Source organism: Nematolebias whitei, chromosome 7 (genome assembly GCF_014905685.2).
Source record: "Nematolebias whitei isolate Nwh7 chromosome 7, NemWhi1, whole genome shotgun sequence".
In the NCBI taxonomy this organism is placed as follows: Eukaryota; Metazoa; Chordata; class Actinopteri; order Cyprinodontiformes; family Rivulidae; genus Nematolebias; species Nematolebias whitei.
In genome coordinates, this window is record NC_056504.1 from 12121407 (window position 1) to 12140107 (window position 18701).

The 18701-nt window shown below is 41.0% G+C and overlaps 3 protein-coding genes across 3 annotated transcripts in view; 2 read left to right on the forward strand and 1 right to left on the reverse strand.

Annotated features, from left to right (window-relative positions):
• ttll3 (tubulin tyrosine ligase-like family, member 3) overlaps positions 1 to 4574 on the forward strand; it is a 17302-nt gene extending 12728 nt beyond the window's left edge. The window contains exons 8-14 of the mRNA XM_037679118.1: positions 1466 to 1570; positions 1652 to 1844; positions 1943 to 2091; positions 2169 to 2412; positions 3456 to 3715; positions 3956 to 4131; positions 4200 to 4574. Of these exons, the coding sequence (XP_037535046.1) occupies positions 1466 to 1570; positions 1652 to 1844; positions 1943 to 2091; positions 2169 to 2412; positions 3456 to 3715; positions 3956 to 4131; positions 4200 to 4574 (1502 nt within the window). The remainder of the gene's footprint in view (positions 1 to 1465; positions 1571 to 1651; positions 1845 to 1942; positions 2092 to 2168; positions 2413 to 3455; positions 3716 to 3955; positions 4132 to 4199) is intronic.
• Positions 4575 to 7502: 2928 nt separating this feature from the next.
• LOC119412268 (cytochrome b-c1 complex subunit 1, mitochondrial-like) lies at positions 7503 to 13157 on the reverse strand. The gene is made up of 8 exons (XM_037679254.1): positions 13074 to 13157; positions 12108 to 12248; positions 11905 to 11991; positions 8951 to 9080; positions 8552 to 8750; positions 8271 to 8350; positions 8069 to 8184; positions 7503 to 7791 (listed from the first exon to the last, which is right to left on the reverse strand). The coding sequence occupies exons 1-8, from the start codon at positions 13134 to 13136 to the stop codon at positions 7576 to 7578; spliced, it is 1032 nt and encodes a 343-aa protein (XP_037535182.1). The 5' UTR covers positions 13137 to 13157; the 3' UTR covers positions 7503 to 7575.
• A 2006-nt stretch (positions 13158 to 15163) lies between these two features.
• LOC119412143 (cytochrome b-c1 complex subunit 1, mitochondrial) lies at positions 15164 to 16596 on the forward strand. Its single transcript, XM_037679119.1, has 6 exons — positions 15164 to 15196; positions 15308 to 15468; positions 15581 to 15666; positions 15748 to 15836; positions 15945 to 16020; positions 16117 to 16596. The coding sequence occupies exons 1-6, from the start codon at positions 15164 to 15166 to the stop codon at positions 16179 to 16181; spliced, it is 510 nt and encodes a 169-aa protein (XP_037535047.1). The 3' UTR covers positions 16182 to 16596.
• Positions 16597 to 18701: the final 2105 nt, after the last annotated feature.

Genomic DNA, 18701 nt, shown 5'->3' on the forward strand with positions numbered 1-18701 from the left:
TGTTGGATTTTATACCTGGATTATTGAGCATGGACTTTGTTGTTTTCTACTCCTTTCAGATTATTTCTGCTAACTACAACATTTTTGTGCATCTAACTTCTTTCTGCTAATTTAAGTTTGTTCCACCTTTCCAGCTACTTTTTGGGATCTGGGTTGTGGGTGGGTGTTGGGCCTTGGGGGGGGCGATTGTGGGTGGGGCTGGTGCTCCGGTTCTCCCTGGGTTGTTTGGATCTTTTGATCAGGGTTCCTGGTTGCGATGGCCAGCCCTTTGGCAGGGGTGGCTGCCGGGTTCCGGCGGGGGGGTTGGCTGTGGTTGAGGCTGTGTGGTCGTTGGTGGTGTATGGCGGTGGTCGGGGGTGTGGCTTTACTTTGACAGGGTGCTGGCTGGTCAGCTTGATGTGACATTCATGGTGGGGGGTGCTGTGTGTGTGTGTGTGTGTGGGGGGGGGGGGGGGGGGGTGCATGGGTGGCATGCCGGGGTCTCTCCGGGCCTGTGGTGTGGGGCTGTTGGGGTGCCAGGGCTTCCCTTTGCTTCTCTCTCTGTGGGGTGCGGGCGTCCCTGTTGGGGGACTCCCGGAGCTCCGGGCTTGGGGGACCACTCTGTGGCTCTGGTCTTCCCTGTGTTACCATCATGTCCTGTGGGGACGGGTCTGTGGGTCCCCAAATCCACTATTGAACATTTTTATGGAGAAACCTTATAGTAACAAGCATGCTCACACAGGTGTTTAGATTCAGGTGTTTTTCAGATACACACTCAGTTGGGTTGTGGAGACCACTAAATACATCTTGTATTACCATGTCCTGTATAAAATATTTTCTAATGATGTTATAAGTATCATTATATTTGTTGCTTGTTGTTGTGGTTTCTCGGTTTTGTCTTGTTTTTTTTCTTCAGGTCTAGAGGCAAACTTCAATGATGTTGATTTGTGTTCTCTTTATCCCTCTCTCTCTATCTTCTATTCCTATCTCCTTCTTTACATTTTATCTCTTCTCTCACTTTTCTGCTTTGTTTTCATCTTTGTTTTTCATCCCCATGTCCATTACATCTGAAACAAACCCAAAGCAAATTCTAATAAAATTTAATTTATATATCAAGTGGAGCATTAAGGCCAGCCATAATGCTCTGCTTGTGAAAGTAAATCTGTTGGGCATCACTTTGACTCTCAGACAATAATTATAATTGTCACAATTCCGGACAGGACAAGGGAAAAAAAAAAAAAATTCAACATGGCCACCACAGCTAAGCAACCTTAGCAAACATAAAAATGGCTATAAGTTAGTTAGTTTTACAGAGATTAAGCAAATATTTGATTTGGTTGATCATCCAGACAGTCTTTGAGTGCTAACACATTTTTCACAAAATTGCATGAGATTGCATATAATGTTAATTTTAAATATTTATTGTGCATTATGGATTCCTTCAAGGACTACTAGACCTTTAAACTTGGCCTTGTTTTCTGTGCAGAGGACTACAGGCGGACAGCTTGCACCAGTCTCCTGAAGTACATTGTGGAGAGGGACCGAGATATTGGGTCCAAGGGAACAATTCGCAACGTTCAAGATGTTCAAGGTATGAATATTTCTCTCATGACTGTATTCTTGGTCATTCTATTTTAAAAGTTCTGTCTTGCTGTTTCCTGTTCCCTCTCAGGTCAGAAGAAAAAGAACAAGCAGGGATTGAAACAGCTGACTCTATCCCAACTGATTAACACTGCACTCAGCATATGCCAGAAGTACCTGGACAGTCTGGAGCACAGAGACATAGACACAAGCCGGGAAGCATCACAAACACTGACGCAGGAACAGTGGGCAGAGTTTATTCAGAGTTACTACCTTGTTGTGCAGTGAGTGTGCATCAGTGTGTGTTTAACAACAAATCAAGAGTATCTAGTAAAGAGAAAACGTTCTCTAGTAGAACAATTTTTTGTGCTTTCTCCCTCAGTGGTGGAGCTCAGATCAAGAGCAGCAGTAACTCAGTTAGCTGCTGCCAGGCCATGCTGGAGAAACTGGAGCAAGTCAGCCCACAGTTAAGCATAGATGGCGTCCAAAACATTTGGATCATCAAACCTGGAGCAATGTCCAGAGGCAGAGGTATGAAGTTGAGCATGCTCAGAAGTTTGTCTAACATCGATCAGAGTCCTGGCTGAACTCTTCTGTTTAATGCTCAGGTATAAAATGTGCCAAACGTCTCGATCAGATCCTGAAGTTGGTGGATGTCGATTTAGTGCTTATCATGGATAACAAGTGGGTGGTGCAGAAGTACATTGAGCAGCCTTTGCTGGTGCACGGCACTAAGTTTGATGTGCGCCAGTGGTTTCTGGTCACTGACTGGAACCCCCTGACTGTGTGGTTTTATAAAAAGTGTTACATGCGCTTTTCCACGCAGCCTTTCTCGCTGGACACATTGGACAGGTGAGATTGTCATTTTCTTGGTAATAAAAATAAATTAATGGGGTTTATTTAGAGAAATAGAATCAAAAAGTGAGATCCAAATAAAAGGCAGCTGAATGTTGCATGCTGGTTGTGGAAGGAAATACGATTTTACATCTCTGCTGCGTATATTTAACTCTGAGTATTTATCGGTTCAACAAAATTCAAGTTGATTTAAAAACTGAATGCAGCATCTAAAACTTCCCATTATTCGTGCAAATGTTGCAAAAAAACCTTCTATTCATAGTATTCATGAACGGTTCATGTAAAGCCAACATTTTTCAGTCAGGTCATCTGGACAGTTTCTTTTTTTGTGCTGAAACGTTTCTTCTTAGAACGGGAAAGCTTCATCAGTCAATGAAACACACAACACAAAATGTTTTGTGTTGTGTGTTTCATTGACTGATGAAGCCTTCCGGATCAAAGGCTAACAAATCTTACAATATTACATGAGATCACACATAACGTCATGTACAAGATCTGACCAAAACCGCCATGACTTCATCCTGGCTCACCCTAAAATGAGTGTAGTTTAAACCTCGAGCCTGAACATTGGTGGACGATCTGCATTTAATGAAGGAATTCTGTATTTAGTTGTAACCTGATTTTATTTGGATTGCACAAAATATTTATAAAGTTTTTTAGAAATCACGTTTAAAATAAACAATAATCCGCCAGTTTGTGAGGCTGGAAAAGCTCCTCCTGACTCTGCATCATGAGGGGACTGAAGTTAACTTCCAGCTGACACATCAGAGCATCTCATACAGTTTAAATGCTCCGAACTGCACAACCTCCAGGTTCTTCAGAATGAGAAAGCTCCCCTGATGGGAAATGAAACATCTTCAACTAAATATTAGAAGTGTACCTGTTTGATTTTATTATTTTGGATTCAGCATGCTCTGTATGACTAAGAATCTCAAACAGACTTTTCTTGTTAGCACATGCTATAAAATCATAACGATAACAGAATTATTTCAAATAATCCTGTTTGTCTCATTTTCATTTGTTTTACTTATTTTCTTCAGATCTGTGCACTTGTGCAATAACTCCATCCAGAAACACATGAGGCCTTCTCAGCAGCGCCATCCAGGCATTCCAGCAGACAACATGTGGCAGGACAACCAGTTCCAGGCCTTTCTGGCCAGCCAGGGCCAGGAGGCTCTGTGGAAGACCGTTGTTGTCCCAGGAATGAAGAAAGCTGTCATCCACGCTTTACAGACAGCACAGGATCTGGTGGAGTCTCGCAAAAACACATTTGAGCTCTATGGTGCTGATTTTTTGTTAGGTACTGACAACATGTGAAACACTCACACAGCCAACTATTCAAATCAATTTAACTTTTTATATATAGTTAAGCCAGGATATCAGACTGGAGATTTATTTATTTAATTCCATATTGAGGGTGTCTAAGCTAAGACAACGCAGCGATTCAGACTATATTTATAACAACACCCACAAAAATATTACAAGATTATAAAAATGTTACCCGCACACAAACAACACTGAGCTGTTTGACTGTGTTTAGGTCAGGACCTGCATCCATGGTTGATAGAGATCAACGCCAGCCCCGCCATGGCACCCTCCACCTCTGTGACGGCTCGTCTCTGTGCTGCTGTGCAGGAGGACACACTACGGGTCGTCCTGGACCGGAGGGTGGACCGCACCGCAAACACAGGAGACTTTCAGCTTATATATAAGCAGGTATGGCTCTGTCACAGCATGCATGTAAGGTGCTCTGATGGTTGTTCTGATGTAACTTTCATCTCTAGGCAGCAGTAGAAGTCCCACAGTACATAGGAATCGACCTTCTCCTCAAGGGCTACACCATTAAAAGACCCTGCTCTCTTCCTCCACTGACGCCGTCTCACCATTCAGCAGCAAAACGCAGAGGCCTCCAGAAAGATAAAGATCCTGCACTGGATAAAATTATGCCCAAGATGCTGTTTAAGAGAGGGAAGGTGAAGAACAACAGCCGCAAGGCACTGCCATCTCCTCTTCCTTCTGAACCACATGTGCTCAGACCAGCTGAAATCACACTTCACCTGCCAATGAGGGCAAAAAAGCCTGCTCCTTTCCCAGAGAGTCACACAATTTTATCAAAGAGACGAGCAGAGGTACGAAACGTGTGTTCAGACAACCTTTAACTAAATTCATCCACAAAAGTCTGATGTTTCAAGAAGAGACTGCTCCTCAAAAGCCTCAGCCTGTCATCAATAACCTCGTAAATGCATGAAATAAATCATACCATACCATTTTATTTATAGAGCACTTAAAACAGCTACAAGGCCAACCAAAGTGCTGTACAGACAGAACAACAGACAACACACGAAGCAAAATACAAAATGAGGTAAATCAGAACATAGACATAAAAACGATGCAGATAATATGACGACTAACCAGTGTGGAGCATACAGGTTCAAAACACAGATCATCTGGTGTTCAAAGCTACTGAATAGTAGTGGGTTTTTAAACAGGACTTGAAAACCGAGAGGGAGGGGGTCTGTCTGACAAGCAGAGACAACTCGTTCCAAAGTCTTGGTCCTGCTACACAGAAGGTCCTGTCACCTCTGCGCTTAAGACGAGTTCCTGGAACTGTGAGGAGCAACTGGTCCGCTGACCTCAGGGAACGTGGTGAGACATACGGTTGTAGCAAATCAGAGAGATTAGGGATTGGGGGGGGGGGGGGGGGGGCGACGTTGTTCAGTGATTTGTAGACATACAGGAGTATTTTGAACTGGATTCGAAAGTGAACCGGTAACCAGTGCAGTGAGGCCAAAACTGGAGTAATGTGCTCTCTTTTGCCTGTACTGATTAAAAATTGGGCTGCTACATTCTGGACCAGTTGTAGTCGTGCAATGGAGGTCTGACTGATACCAAACAGGAGCGAATTGCAGTAATCAAGCCTAGATGTAATGAATGCATGTATTACTGTCTCCAGGTTATTTTTGGACAATATGGGCTTCAGTTTAGACAGCCGCCTCAGTTGGAAGAAACATGATTTAACAATCATGTTTACATGATTGTTAAGTTTCAGGGAAGGGTCCATTATCACGCCCAGATTAGTGACTCTGTGTTTTTCTGACAGGGTTAGAGTGGAAAGGTTGATGTAGTGGTTTGTGATCGTGTCGTTGGGAGGGAACAACATGACTTCAGACTTCTTTTCATTGCCATCCAGTCCCTGATGTCAGCCAAGTCATGGCATTTAGACTAAAACAAACTCCTTTCTTCAATTTGCTTATTTCTTACAGCTGAAAGGCAAAGGGAAGGTTTTTGCCAGTGTATGCATGTTTGTGGGCCTGTTAGCAAAATATCTCATGAACCACTGGACCAATTTTAAGGAAACTAGCAAAAAATAATCACTGGATGTACAAACCGGATTCCAAAAAAGTTGAGACACTAAACAAATTGTGAATAAAAACTGAATGCAATGATGTGGAGGTGCCAACATCTAATATTTTATTCAGAATAGAACACAAATCACAGATCAAAAGTTTAAACTGAGAGAATGTATCATTTTAAGGGAAAAATCTGTTGTTTCCAAATTTCATGGCATCAACAAATCCCAAAAAAGTTGGGACAAGTCCATTTTTACCACTGTGTGGCATCCCCCCTTCTTCTTACAACACTCACCAGACGTCTGGGGACAGAGGAGACCAGTTTCTCTAGTTTAGAAATAGGAATGCTCTCCCATTCATGTCTAATACAGGCCTCTAACTGTTCGATCGTCTTGGGCCTTCTTTGTCGCACCTTCCACTTTATGATGCGCCAAATGTTCTCTATAGGTGAAAGATCTGGACTGCAGGCTGGCCATTTCAGTAACCGGATCCTTCTCCTACGTAGCCATGATGTTGTGATTGCTGCAGAATGTGGTCTGGCATTATCGTGTTGAAAAATGCAGGGTCTTCCCTGAAAGAGATGACATCTAGATGGGAGCATATGTTGTTCTAGAACCTGAACATAGTTCTCTGCATTAATGGTGCCTTTCCAGACATGCAAGCTGCCCATGCCACAAGCGCTCATGCAACCCCATACCATCAGTGATGCAGGCTTCTGAACGGAGCGTTGAGAACAACTTGGGCTATCCTTGTCCTCTCTGGTCCGGATGACATGGCGTCCCAGTGTTCCATAAAGAACTTCAAATTGTGACTCATCTGACCACAGAACAGTCTTCCATTTTGCCACACTCCATTTTAAATGACCTCTGGCCCAGTGCAAATGTCTGAGCTTGTGGAACTTTCTTAGAAATGGCTTCCTCTTTGCACTGTAGAGTTTCAGCTGGCAACAGCGGATGGCACGGTGGATTGTGTTCACTGACAATGCTTTCTGGAAGTATTCCTGATCTCATTCTGTTATTTCCTTGACAGTGGCATTCCTGTTTGAGGTGCAGTGACATTTAAGGGCCCGGAGATCACGAGCATCCAGTAGAGTTTTACGGCCTTGACCCTTACGCACAGCGATTGTTCCAGATTCTCTGAATCTTTTGATGATGTTATGCACGGTTGATGATGATAACTTAAAAGTCTTTGCTATTTGACGCTGGGTAACACCATTCTGGTATTGCTGCACTATCTTTCTGCGCAACAATGGTGGAATTAGTGATCCTCTTACCATCTTGGCTTCTGAGAGACACTGACACTCTGAGAAGCTCTTTTTATACCCAATCATGTTGTCAATTGACCTAATTAGTGTTAATTGGTCTTCCAGCTGTTCGTTATATGCTCAATTTCCTTTTTCCAGCCACTTATTGCTACTTGTCCCAACTTTTTTTGGGATTTGTTGACACTGTGAAATTTTGAATCAACATATTTTTCCTTTAAAATGTTACATTTACTCAGATTAAACTTTTGATCCATTATCTATGTTATATTACGAATAAAATATTAACATTTGCCATCTCCACATCATTGCATTCAGTTTTTATTCACAATTTGTTTAGTGTCCCAACTTTTTTGGAATCCGGTTTGTAGAAATCAACTGAAGCATGTTTCGTACAGAGAAGGCAAAATGTGTGAACAGTTTGGGACACTTGACTCAGGTTTTCAGAGTTTTGCTCTTCCCCTCCAATATGACTACTCAGGACATAAACAGTACCAAGTAGGCAAAGCTTAAAGAGGATTTTTTTTTTTTAACAAATAGGCACTAATGTCACAGATTTAACTTGTCTTTCTTCAAGATGTATAAATAAAACCATGCAAGGGACAAATGAAGTCTTCCTACTTTATCACCACCATAGGTGAGGTCATAGCTGCCAATGATGGCGTTGGCCAGCATGAGAGGAACAATGTCTGGACTGGTGACACCAGCAGTCTCCACAGCGATGGCAACGTGTGCCAAAGGCATATCGTCGTCACGCATACGAATCTGAGAGGAAACGGAAAACAAAAATCACACATTTTACTAGGAATTAATTCAACATCTCCACAGCCACCTTCCAAAAATCACCTAAAGCATAATTTTAAAGTAGAAACTAATTATTTCATTTTTATCTAAGAAGACATTTCAACAGAATTTTGAAATACTTTATTTCTAACAGGTCTAAACCTTCCTTCAGAGCATTAATAAAGTATTAATTTGATTTCTTTTCGTAAAGAAGAATCTTTTTTAATGCACTGTGTAGGAAAAGCAGAGCTGATCTCACCTCACTTCCAGTAAACCGGCATGGTGACGGCACAGGGATGCTGTCTGCCTCATAATTAAAAGGCACGCCACCAAAATGAGTTTGGGCCAAACCAACTAGCTCCTCGTGATCAACACCTGCAGATGAAGCACATCAAATCAAAAAGCGAACGCAGGAGTTCACAGGTTTCTTCTTACAATCCTTTAGGAGGGAAATGACCCACCTCCAGCAGCAGCCAGTACCATACGAGGGGCTTTATAATGTCTGTTGATGTAATCCACCAAGTCCTGCCGAGTCACATTCCTGAGAGATACAAGAACCACCAGCATCTTAGAAAATGATGCAGACTTTGTGTAGAGTACTCTAGTAACATCATTGTAAATAATAGTGTAGAGGGGCTTGATGATGAGCTAGTTTTAAAACCACATATGAAACCATTACAACACCACTAGATAATGGTGTGTTCCTGTTGAAGCGTGTGTGTGAAGATCCAGGTCCTCCTACTTGGCATTGCTGGAGGGGCCCATTACACTTTGACCCAGAGGAGTGCCCTGGTAGGCGGTGGCATGCAGCAGGTCCAGGCATACTTCCTGCTGGTTGCCCTCAGCTTCCTCTAGCTCATGCAGCACCACATTTCTCTGCTGCTCAATATCTGCCTCGTTCAGGGAGCAGTTCTGCACAACCTCTGAGAGCAGCTCCACAGCTGGGAAGCAGGACATAAACACACCATTAGTGCTGGCAAATGGGCAAAGAAAGTGGAATTACTGCTTGGTGCATAAAGACAAAACATATTCTGAATGTCTTAAACTTGCAAGAACGAATAGACTAGAAATAGCAAGCTTACTGTAAAACACATTACTGCATGAATAATGTATGAATTGGTTTTCCAATACAACTTCTTACCTTTAGGCAGATCTTTGGTAAGGGTCTTCATGTAGTATGCCGTATGCTCACGGGAAGTGTATGCACTCAGATGGGCACCCATAGACTCCACCTGCTGCTCCAGGGCTGTTTGGGAATACTTCTTAGTTCCCTACAGGAAAAACACAATGTGCAATGAACAAGTTCTGTACATTCTGATGTAGCTAAGGCAATTACTAGAGAATTAAGGATGTTTGTTGCTTTAGTTTCTCCCTCACAGGTACTGGATGTAAAAGAACTGTTAATTGTTCGCTCTGCACATTAAATAAAGTTATAAATACCAATTTATTATTTGAAACAGATGGACAAAAATGGACACCAAGAATCATAAAAAAGTGAAGCAATAAACAAAGCAATTTTCCTAATTAAGTATACAAAATGATGAACATAAGCTAACAAAACAACATGAAGGAAAAAAAAAAAGTCCTGTTTTATCAACAATTCCCTTTTTGTTTTTTCTATTATAAAGGTTTGGAGCATTTGAATGCATCAGTACATGCACAATATAATCTGCTCTGTATATAGTACAGTGTCATGAACTGAAAGCTAAAATAAAACTTTTCAAAAGGTTACAAGCTTTCACAAGATTAAAAAGTATTAAAAAACATTGTACGTCTTTGCAAGTTGTTTAAATGCTCGTCTAAAACAGGAAGTGTGATAACATTAAGGTCAAAGATGAACAAATATAGTAAATATATTTAGTTAATGAACATGTTACACCACATTTGAAGAAAAAGAATAATAAACACTAAAAAAGGTTTAATATTTTGAGACTTTCTCTTAGGCAATATGTTAGTCTCTTTTATAACAGCCCCTTGCTGCTTCAGCCTCCTGATGTACAACTGTGTGCTTTAATTGTCCCTGGGGCGTGGCTACTCAACCTTAGTTGCAAGTGGACCCCATACTAAAGGTTTTTCTTGTGTGTTCAAAATTCAAGCTACAAGGATGCAAGCCTCTGCAAATCATGCAAGGAAATTGAAAACTCTTGTAACTGTCTTGAGACATTTTAAAGACATCCTTACAAACGCTGTTTAAAAACTAGTGTTCAGAAGTTGCAGTCCAGCAAGGATCAACAAAACTAAAAGGCTGTCAGAGTGAATGAAACATTTACATGACCATTACCGGTAACCCACATTGTTGACGACTTTATTGACATTTTGGCAAAGGAAGAACAACACGATGCTTAACCCTTTGGTGCTTCAGAGCAGTTTTGGTCTCAAGAATGAGCAATAAATGTCTTTGTCTTACAAATAAGTCAGTAATAAAAATCTGTAGAAAATAACAATATAAGGAGTAAAATGTAAAAACGTTTAAATAAAATTAAAACTCAGCACTAAAAATAGACAGCTAGAATTCAAGTTACAGATTTTTTTTAAACATTAAATAAAGGTGTATCTAAAAAAAATAAATAGAATATCGTGAAAACTTTCCAAATTGTTTGTCATTTCAGAAAGTGAAACTCATGACCGTTACATAGATTCAATAAACAAAGCAAAATATTTCCAAGTATTTATTTCTTGCAATGTTGAAGATTTTGGCTTAAACATAATGAAAACTAAAAATTCAGTGTCTCAGAAACAGAATATTCCACAACCACATATTGGTACCTCATCAGTGTGGGCAGGAGCCGAGTCCTGCTGGAAAATGAAACCAGCATCTCCATAAAGCTCGTCAGCAGAAGGAAGCATGAAGTCTCTAAAATGTCCTGGTAGATGCTGCGTTGTGGAATTAAGAAAACCCAGTGGACCAGCACCAGCAGAGGACATGGACACAAACCACCACTGACTGTGGAAATGTCACTCTGGACTTCAACAATGTGGATTCTGTTCCTCTCCACTCTTCTTCCAGCCTCTGGGACCTTGATGTCCAAATGACATGAAACTTTACTTTCATCTGAAAAGAGGACACTGGACCACTGAGCAACAGTCCAGTTCTTTTTGTCCTTAGCAGGTAAGATACTTCTGATGTTGTCTCTGGTTCAAGAGTGGCTGGACTTGAGGAATGAGGCATTTGTAGCTCATGTCTAGGAGCTCAGGTTTGGTTATTTGTCATTTGTACAAGTTCAACAATGCAATGAAATGCTGAGGACAAGAACCGTCTTGACTCGCCAAAAAAGAAACAACAAGAAATACCAAAGCATGCAGCAAAAATACAAAAAACAAGGTGCCAAAAGTGAAAAAGAATACATCTACAGTGTGGTTCAGCTAGCAGTGAGGTTCTGTTGGCAGTGTGGTCTTGTTAGTGGTGGTAGCAGGTCTCGAAAGCAGGTCCCGCTAGCAGCTTGATAGTAATACGACTGCAGCAGCTGTCCTCCCAGACTGCCCTCCAGAACCAAGTCTGGCAGACGGAGAACATCCAAGATTTTCCCGCGGAACTGAACAGGTCCGTGGAGTTCGGTCGGTGCAGGCAGGTGGAGGATCGTGATGAAGACCGCCATGACAGGTCAGAGCCCGAAGTTGGAGGGGGGCCAGGAACTGAACCACGATGGCAGGATAGCATGATGGCAGGATAGCAACACAGAAAACTACAAGTGTGTCAAGGTCATACCCATGGCGTGGATGTGCAGTGTAGGTGCAAAAAAAGTTAAAACAAGAACAGGAACAAAAAAAAATTATTGCGTCAAAGCAGAGCTCCCGTCAGTGCGGCCATGCTACGGAGCTTGTGACGTCACACATCCAGTTAGCAATGTTGAACCTCTTTAAAACTCTAATTTTCTGAAACACTGAATTTTCTTTTTTTCATGATCTCTAAGCCATAACCATCAAAATTACAAGAAATAAAGGCTTTAAATATTTCACTGTGTAATGAATTGATGTAATATGAGTTTCACTTTCTGAAATGATTGACAAAGAAAATTGAAGTTTTTCACAATATGCAAATTTTTCAAGTTTGGGCAAATTAAATTTTGTTAAGGACTTTTTTTAAATTAAGTCTACCTTGAAAGCCATGTGTTCCAGGAAAAAGCAAGTTCCATAGTCCTTCTCACGCTCATAGCGACTGCCAGCACGGATCCACAGACCAACCTGTGTCAGGAAATGTGTATGGAGAGCTCAAGTTACACTGTTGTGTAGCTGAATTAAAAATAACAAATAACATGCAATTTAATTCTAAAACAAGGAGTAAATTAGTGTGTTCTCACCGTGCAAGTATCATGTCCAGTATCTTCAGATGCAACCCTGAACTTATTGTCCAAAATAGTAAGTTGGGTCTCTGGGGCTCCCAAGAGACTCTGGGCATAGCTGACTGAAGACTGTCCACGTCTCAGAGACAGCAGGACGGGCTAGAAGGGTGCAGAATTAAAACGTTTTAAATTTGGCTGAAAACAAACTGACATTTTAATCTCAGGCATTTAAAAATATAAAACTCCAACTTAGAAGCATAGGTCCTCATTAACAGTGTTAACTAAAACAAAATTTGAACACAGAAATTCATGTTTATCATCCACTGTCTGAATATCCGATTGCTGCTGATCAGGTCAAATTAACAGAAACGTTTGGCACAAGATCACATATAAACATCGATAAAATTACTGTTAAATTTAACAATCTGAGTTTTATCCGCCTAAACAGAGGACAAGAATGGTTATTATATTGGTTCTGTTCATATTTAAATCTTATATGCTTCACTTCATATCATAAACAAGTTACAAGTCTTTATTAAATAAATAAATATACTATTCATAACAGGTAAATGTTACTCAGCCTCATTACCATATATATGTAATATCACAATAGTTTAGTCAAACACAAAACAAGCAAACAATTTAGCATCATAGCAGAAACTCAGAATTTGCCTTTCGAAAGTCACGATGCTAACACTAGCTAAGAAGCATAAAGGGTAAGAGAAGGCAAATTTAAAATGGTCACAGATGATAAGTCATCACAGTCAACTAAAACGGTAATTTTTGTATAAGTGGATGGTTTGTTACCAAGAAGTTAAAAAGGCTAAGATCGGTGTCCGTTGACCTTCATTCACCACAAGCTAAGTAATGCTAACCGGTTAGCAAAATCCCTCCGGGTTTAGCACAGCGAACAAGTCTGCCAGCATTCTTGCTGCTGTAGACTTTTCAATACCGATTAATCCAGTTTTATTTTAATATACTTACACTGCGAGTTTTGGCGAGGACTTGACCCACGGAGCTTCCGACTCTACACACAGCGGCCGCCATTTTTCAGCTCGGTTAAAGCCAGCAGGCTGTTCTTCTTCGGCCGATAAGTTTCACAGTTGATTCCTGTGCTGCTGCCACCAACTGGTCAATGTTTAGTACTGCAAGTCTGAACGACTTTTTACATTTTAATCCATCAATTTAATTTATTCAATCTCAAAAACTCCCCTAAAATTGAAGTTATCAGTTTTGGTCAAATCTTGGCAATTATATTGTGTGTAATCTCATGTGATATTGTGAGATGTTCAGACTCGGAGTGTGTGTTGTGAATGACTCTCAGCTATAACGTTATTTTATCTCATTATCTGTAACACTGATTGTGTTGTAGCCATTTTTAGGTTGGCTAGTTCTGATCGTCTGTGGCAGCCACCTTGAAATGGACTGATTCTAAAAGTAAATCATTTGTAGATGTACAAACCGGATTCCAAAAAAGTTGGGACACTAAACAAATTGTGAATAAAAACTGAATGCAATGATGTGGAGATGGCAAATGTCAATATTTTATTCGTAATATAACATAGATGACAGATCAAAAGTTTAATCTGAGTAAATGTAACAATTTAAATAAAAAATACGTTGATTCAAAATTTCACAGTGTCAACAAATCCCAAAAAAGTTGGGACAAGTAGCAATAAGTGGCTGGAAAAAGGAAATTGAGCATATAACGAACAGCTGGAAGACCAATTAACACTAATTAGGTCAATTGACAACATGATTGGGTATAAAAAGAGCTTCTCCGAGTGTCAGTGTCTCTCAGAAGCCAAGATGGTAAGAGGATCACCAAGTCCACCATTGTTGCGCAGAAAGATAGTGCAGCAATACCAGAATGGTGTTACCCAGTGTAAAATAGCAAAGACTTTTAAGTTATCATTATCAACCGTGCATAACATCATCAAAAGATTCAGAGAATCTGGAACAATCGCTGTGCGTAAGGGTCAAGGCCGTAAAACTCTACTGGATGCTCGTGATCTCCGGGCCCTTAAACGTCACTGCACCTCAAACAGGAATGCCACTGTCAAGGAAATAACAGAATGGGCTCAGGAATACTTCCAGAAAGCATTGTCAGTGAACACAATCCACCGTGCCACTGCCGTTGCCAGCTGAAACTCTACAGTGCAAAGAGGAAGCTATTTCTAAGCAAGCTCCACAAGCTCAGATGTTTGCACTGGGCCAGGGGTCATTTAAAATGGAGTGTGGCAAAATGGAAGACTGTTCTGTGGTCAGATGAGTCACGATTTGAAGTTCTTTATGGAACACTGGGACGCCATGTCATCCGGACCAGAAAGGACAAGGATAACCCAAGTTGTTATCAATGCTTTGTTCAGAAGCCTGCATCACTGATGGTATGGGGTTGCATGAGCGCTTGTGGCATGGGCAGCTTGCATGTCTGGAAAGGCACCATTAATGCAGAGAACTATGTTCAGGTTCTAGAACAACATATGCTCCCATCTAGATGTAATCTCTTTCAGGGAAGACCCTGCATTTTTCAACACGATAATGCCAGACCACATTCTGCAGCAATCACAACATCATGGCTACGTAGGAGAAGGATCCAGGTACTGAAATGGCCAGCCTGCAGTCCAGATCTTTCATCTATAGAGAACATTTGGCACATCATAAAGTGGAAGGTGCGACAAAGAAGACCCAAGACGATTGAACAGTTAGAGGCCTGTATTAGACATGAATGGGAGAGCATTCCTATTTCTAAACTTGAGAAACTGGTCTCCTCTGTCCCCGGACGTCTGTTGAGTGTTGTAAGAAGAAGGGGGGATGCCACACAGTGGTAAAAATGGACTTGTCCCAACTTTTTTGGGATTTGTTGACTCCATGAAATTTGGAAACAACAGATTTTTCCCTTAAAATGATACATTCTCTCAGTTTAAACTTTTGATCTGTGATTTGTGTTCTATTCTGAATAAAATATTAGATGTTGGCACCTCCACATCATTGGATTCAGTTTTTATTCACAATTTGTTTAGTGTCCCAACTTTTTTGGAATCTGGTTTGTACATATATATATATCATAAAACATGGATTTTGGCAAAGTACTGGCAAGTACTTTGGTAGGGAAAATTCAATTTCATAGGCCCTACAATCAGAACCTTGGTTATGTCCTACTGATTTGATTGTGAAGACTTATAAGAAGAATTAATCTAGTCCTTCCTTTCATTCAGCACCTGAGCAGCCGTTTGGCTCGTCTGGCTGTGGAGCACAAACTGTGCCACAGCTTCCAGGCCTTCCACTCATCTTACAGTGACACCGGCCTGCTGGGCATCTACTTTGTGGCTGATAAACACCACATTGATGACATGATGCACTGGTCTCAGAACGCCTGGTAAGTTGTAACTCTGACATCATACCGAAGACAGGAAGTTGCTCAACTCCAGATAATTATAAAATAAAAACCAAGTTTTTATGTTTTTTTGCTGCTTGCTTGTTTCCTACAGGATGAACCTGTGCACCACGATCACAGAGAGTGATGTGGCCAGAGGGCGAAACGCTCTGAAGGCCAGTTTGATTGGACAGCTTAATGGTATGTAATGCCTAGAATTAATCTACAAAGAGAATCTACAGCACCCCTGAACATGAAGTCAGCGGTCTGTTAATCTTCTAGGAACAACGCCCATTTGTGATGAAATCGGCAGACACATCATGTACTACGGGCGCCGCGTTCCTCTTGCCGAGTGGAACGCTCATATCGATGTGAGGGAACTGGTTAAAGTAGCTCGGTGCTCTGCTTCCACATCATTCTGCAGTACATTTTCAAAACCACCATTTTCTGATATAAAGGTTGTTTTAATCTCATTTCAGGCCGTGACCCCCAGCGTGGTGCGCGACGTCTGCACCAAATATATCTACGACAAGTGTCCTGCTGTGGTAGGCGTTGGTGAGTTTGCATGTTTTTTGTCTCTTTGGAACAAACTTCAAGTCCATACGTTTTTTTTTTGTTTTTTTTTAATCAATGTCTCCTTCTTCCCCCCAGGCCCCATCGAGCAGTTAACTGACTATAACAGAGTGCGCAGTGCTATGTACTGGCTCAGGTTTTAAGAAAACATGTGGCCTCTTCAGTTTTTCTTTCTCCCTCCTCCTGGCTTTATTCATCGTCTCGACAACAAGTGATCACCTGGGGGTCGAACACAATCGCATAACGACACGTGCAGCCATCTTCTGTGGGACCCCCTCTGTTATCTCACTCAGTGCGGAGTCATGAAAGGAGCTGCCCGTCTGAGTCTTGAATTTACTCTGGTTCCATATTGATTGTACGGTTCAGGTACTCACCACCTCATACTGTTGATTGAATGAACCTGAATACTCCATAATTACCAACGTGACCCAGTCCATCCAAAATAAAATATAAACAATATGGAGCACGAGTATATTTACAATTTCTGTAACATTTGTTTCTGTCCACTATTGTACATAAAATAGCTGTCATTCTGACGCAAATAAATAAATTAAAAAACATTTGAACATTTTTGTGTTTTTCTTTTAATTTTTATGATTTTTAAAAATCAGTAGTTTTTTTGGGATGCTTTCAAAAGTGTTTACTAGATTATGTTCAAGTCATGATCTGTAAGCTGATGTTTGATTTACCTTCAAGTCGAACAGCAAATACTGTTAAAGACTAAAACTAATTACTTCAGCTAGCTGCTTTTCTCAGAAATATTCTTCTATATTTGTTGCATAATCAGCCCTCTTGTGCAGCAAAGTGTCTAATAGAAATGAAGCAGATGTAAGGAAAACGGAAGCGTCCTGAGATAAATTAATGTTTAGAGGCTGAAGGCGCTGAGGCACGTAACGAGGACATTAATCTGCTCCAGCCTCCACATTTTCACACTTTTCATTCAGACTCGAGCAAAAACTTGTGCATCTTAAATGTTCACCACAACCCTTAAAATAAGAGCAGCACCCCTGGGGAACGTTCTACTGTGGGCTGTGTTGGTTTATGACGAGCAGAATTTTTCATTTGATCTTAGGACTTGAGTTATACATGTTATTTTGGACTCCAAACTGTTAGCAGATGAGTTTTTGGCTCTGATCATTTGTCTTATGGATGCACAGAGTTGTTTTGGGTCAGGTTGTCTTCAAGACAATAATGTGGTTTGTCCATTTCCTGTAGTGTGATGTGTATACCTGAGATGAAGCCCTGGGTCCTCGAGTCCAGATATTCTCCAGCTGTGCTGACTGTATATTCTTCCTCTCGTTAGGTAGATGAGGATAAGTCTGTTGATGGGTGGTGACTCATGAAGCGAGGTCGGCTTTGTGTTGCTGAGTTGTCCCTCTGGGTCTGAAGCCTCTTCCTCCTCGTTCTGCATGACTTTTTCTTCCACAGCTCAAGGTTTATGCCTAGTAGAGTTTCTGTTGCACACCAATTCATTATTTTTTTTTGGTTTGGTTAAAATCTGTCCAGTGGTTCATGACATTTTTTTTACTAACAAAGTTAACTACAATAATCAGCGGCAATGTTAAAAAAAAAAAAAGATCTCGAATGTGTTCATCGGTCTGCCATTTTAGCAAAAATAATGTCACAAAGATGTGGTGGGATTTTAAGGGCCTAGCTCAAGGGCCCAGAGTGGGACAAATGAGGGTGGAGGCAGGTGTGGGTGCTCATCTTTCCCAACAACATGTTGATGTTTGTCGGAGTTGAACCGGTGACCTTCCAATCACAGGCCCACTTTCTCTAACCTCTGCACCACTACTCCTCTTAAGCGTTATAAGAGAGTGGGAAGGGTTTATAAAGCTTTAAAAAATAAAAATAACGCTGCTACTTCACAGATTTTCACCTATCGGGGTCTCTGGAACGTTACCCCCACGAAGGGTGAGGGATCACTAATCGGATATACGCTTATGTCTCATTAACTTTTAGAGTCAAGACAATTCAAAATGGCTACCACAACTAGGTATGGTTAGCTAACACAAAAATGACTAAACCTCAGTGAATTTCTCAGATTTTGAACCGACACTCGTTGGTAGCTGAGAGTCTTCACTAAAATAAAGTGACTAATGGAACAAGATCTGTATTTTGAATTTAGCACAACCAGTACTTGTGCTAGTTAACAAAAAAAATAAACATTTTTAAAAGACACTTCTCAAACTTGTGACATCTTCTTAAATTAATTCTGCTGTTCCCTCTTGAGGGGTCTCCACAACGATCCTCCTCCACCTCACTCTGTCCTCTGCATCTTCTGTCCTCATTCTAACTACCTCCATGTCCTCTAACTGCTTCGAGTTAAATAAGACAGCTGGAAGGTCACGTGACGTGATTCACTGTAGCAATGGAGGCCATAACCAGAGAGGGCAAGCGTCTGGTCTTAGCATTGTTGTAAATATTGGCAAAATAGCAAACAAGGCTGATTATGTAAAAGTATTTAAAAAAATATACCGGGTAATTGCAAATTCATCAAATAGTTGAAGTCATAACCAAAATGTCCAAACCATCTCAGTCTGGCCTCTCAATAGGTTTATTGTCATTAGTAGATAAGATAACATCGGAGCATCCACAGCATTACATCTTCATAAACTGCCACCAGAATAAGTAGTGTGCCCAATTACTAGTAGTAACATACA

What these genes read in the sequence shown, in the direction of transcription:
- LOC119412268 (XM_037679254.1), bottom strand. Translation starts at nt 13,136, where the DNA reads ATGGCGGCCGCTGTGTGTAGAGTCGGAAGCTCCGTGGGTCAAGTCCTC. An exon ending in TGGAACACATGGCTTTCAAG is followed by an intron (nt 9,081 to 11,904) that starts GTAGACTTAATT and finishes TTTTTCCTGTAG; the next exon opens with GGAACTAAGAAGTATTCCCA. An exon ending in GGCCCCTCCAGCAATGCCAA is followed by an intron (nt 8,351 to 8,551) that starts GTAGGAGGACCT and finishes TGTATCTCTCAG; the next exon opens with GAATGTGACTCGGCAGGACT.
- LOC119412143 (XM_037679119.1), top strand. Translation starts at nt 15,164, where the DNA reads ATGGATTTTGGCAAAGTACTGGCAAGTACTTTG. An exon ending in AGTGGAACGCTCATATCGAT is followed by an intron (nt 15,837 to 15,944) that starts GTGAGGGAACTG and finishes ATCTCATTTCAG; the next exon opens with GCCGTGACCCCCAGCGTGGT. An exon ending in TCCTGCTGTGGTAGGCGTTG is followed by an intron (nt 16,021 to 16,116) that starts GTGAGTTTGCAT and finishes TCTTCCCCCCAG; the next exon opens with GCCCCATCGAGCAGTTAACT.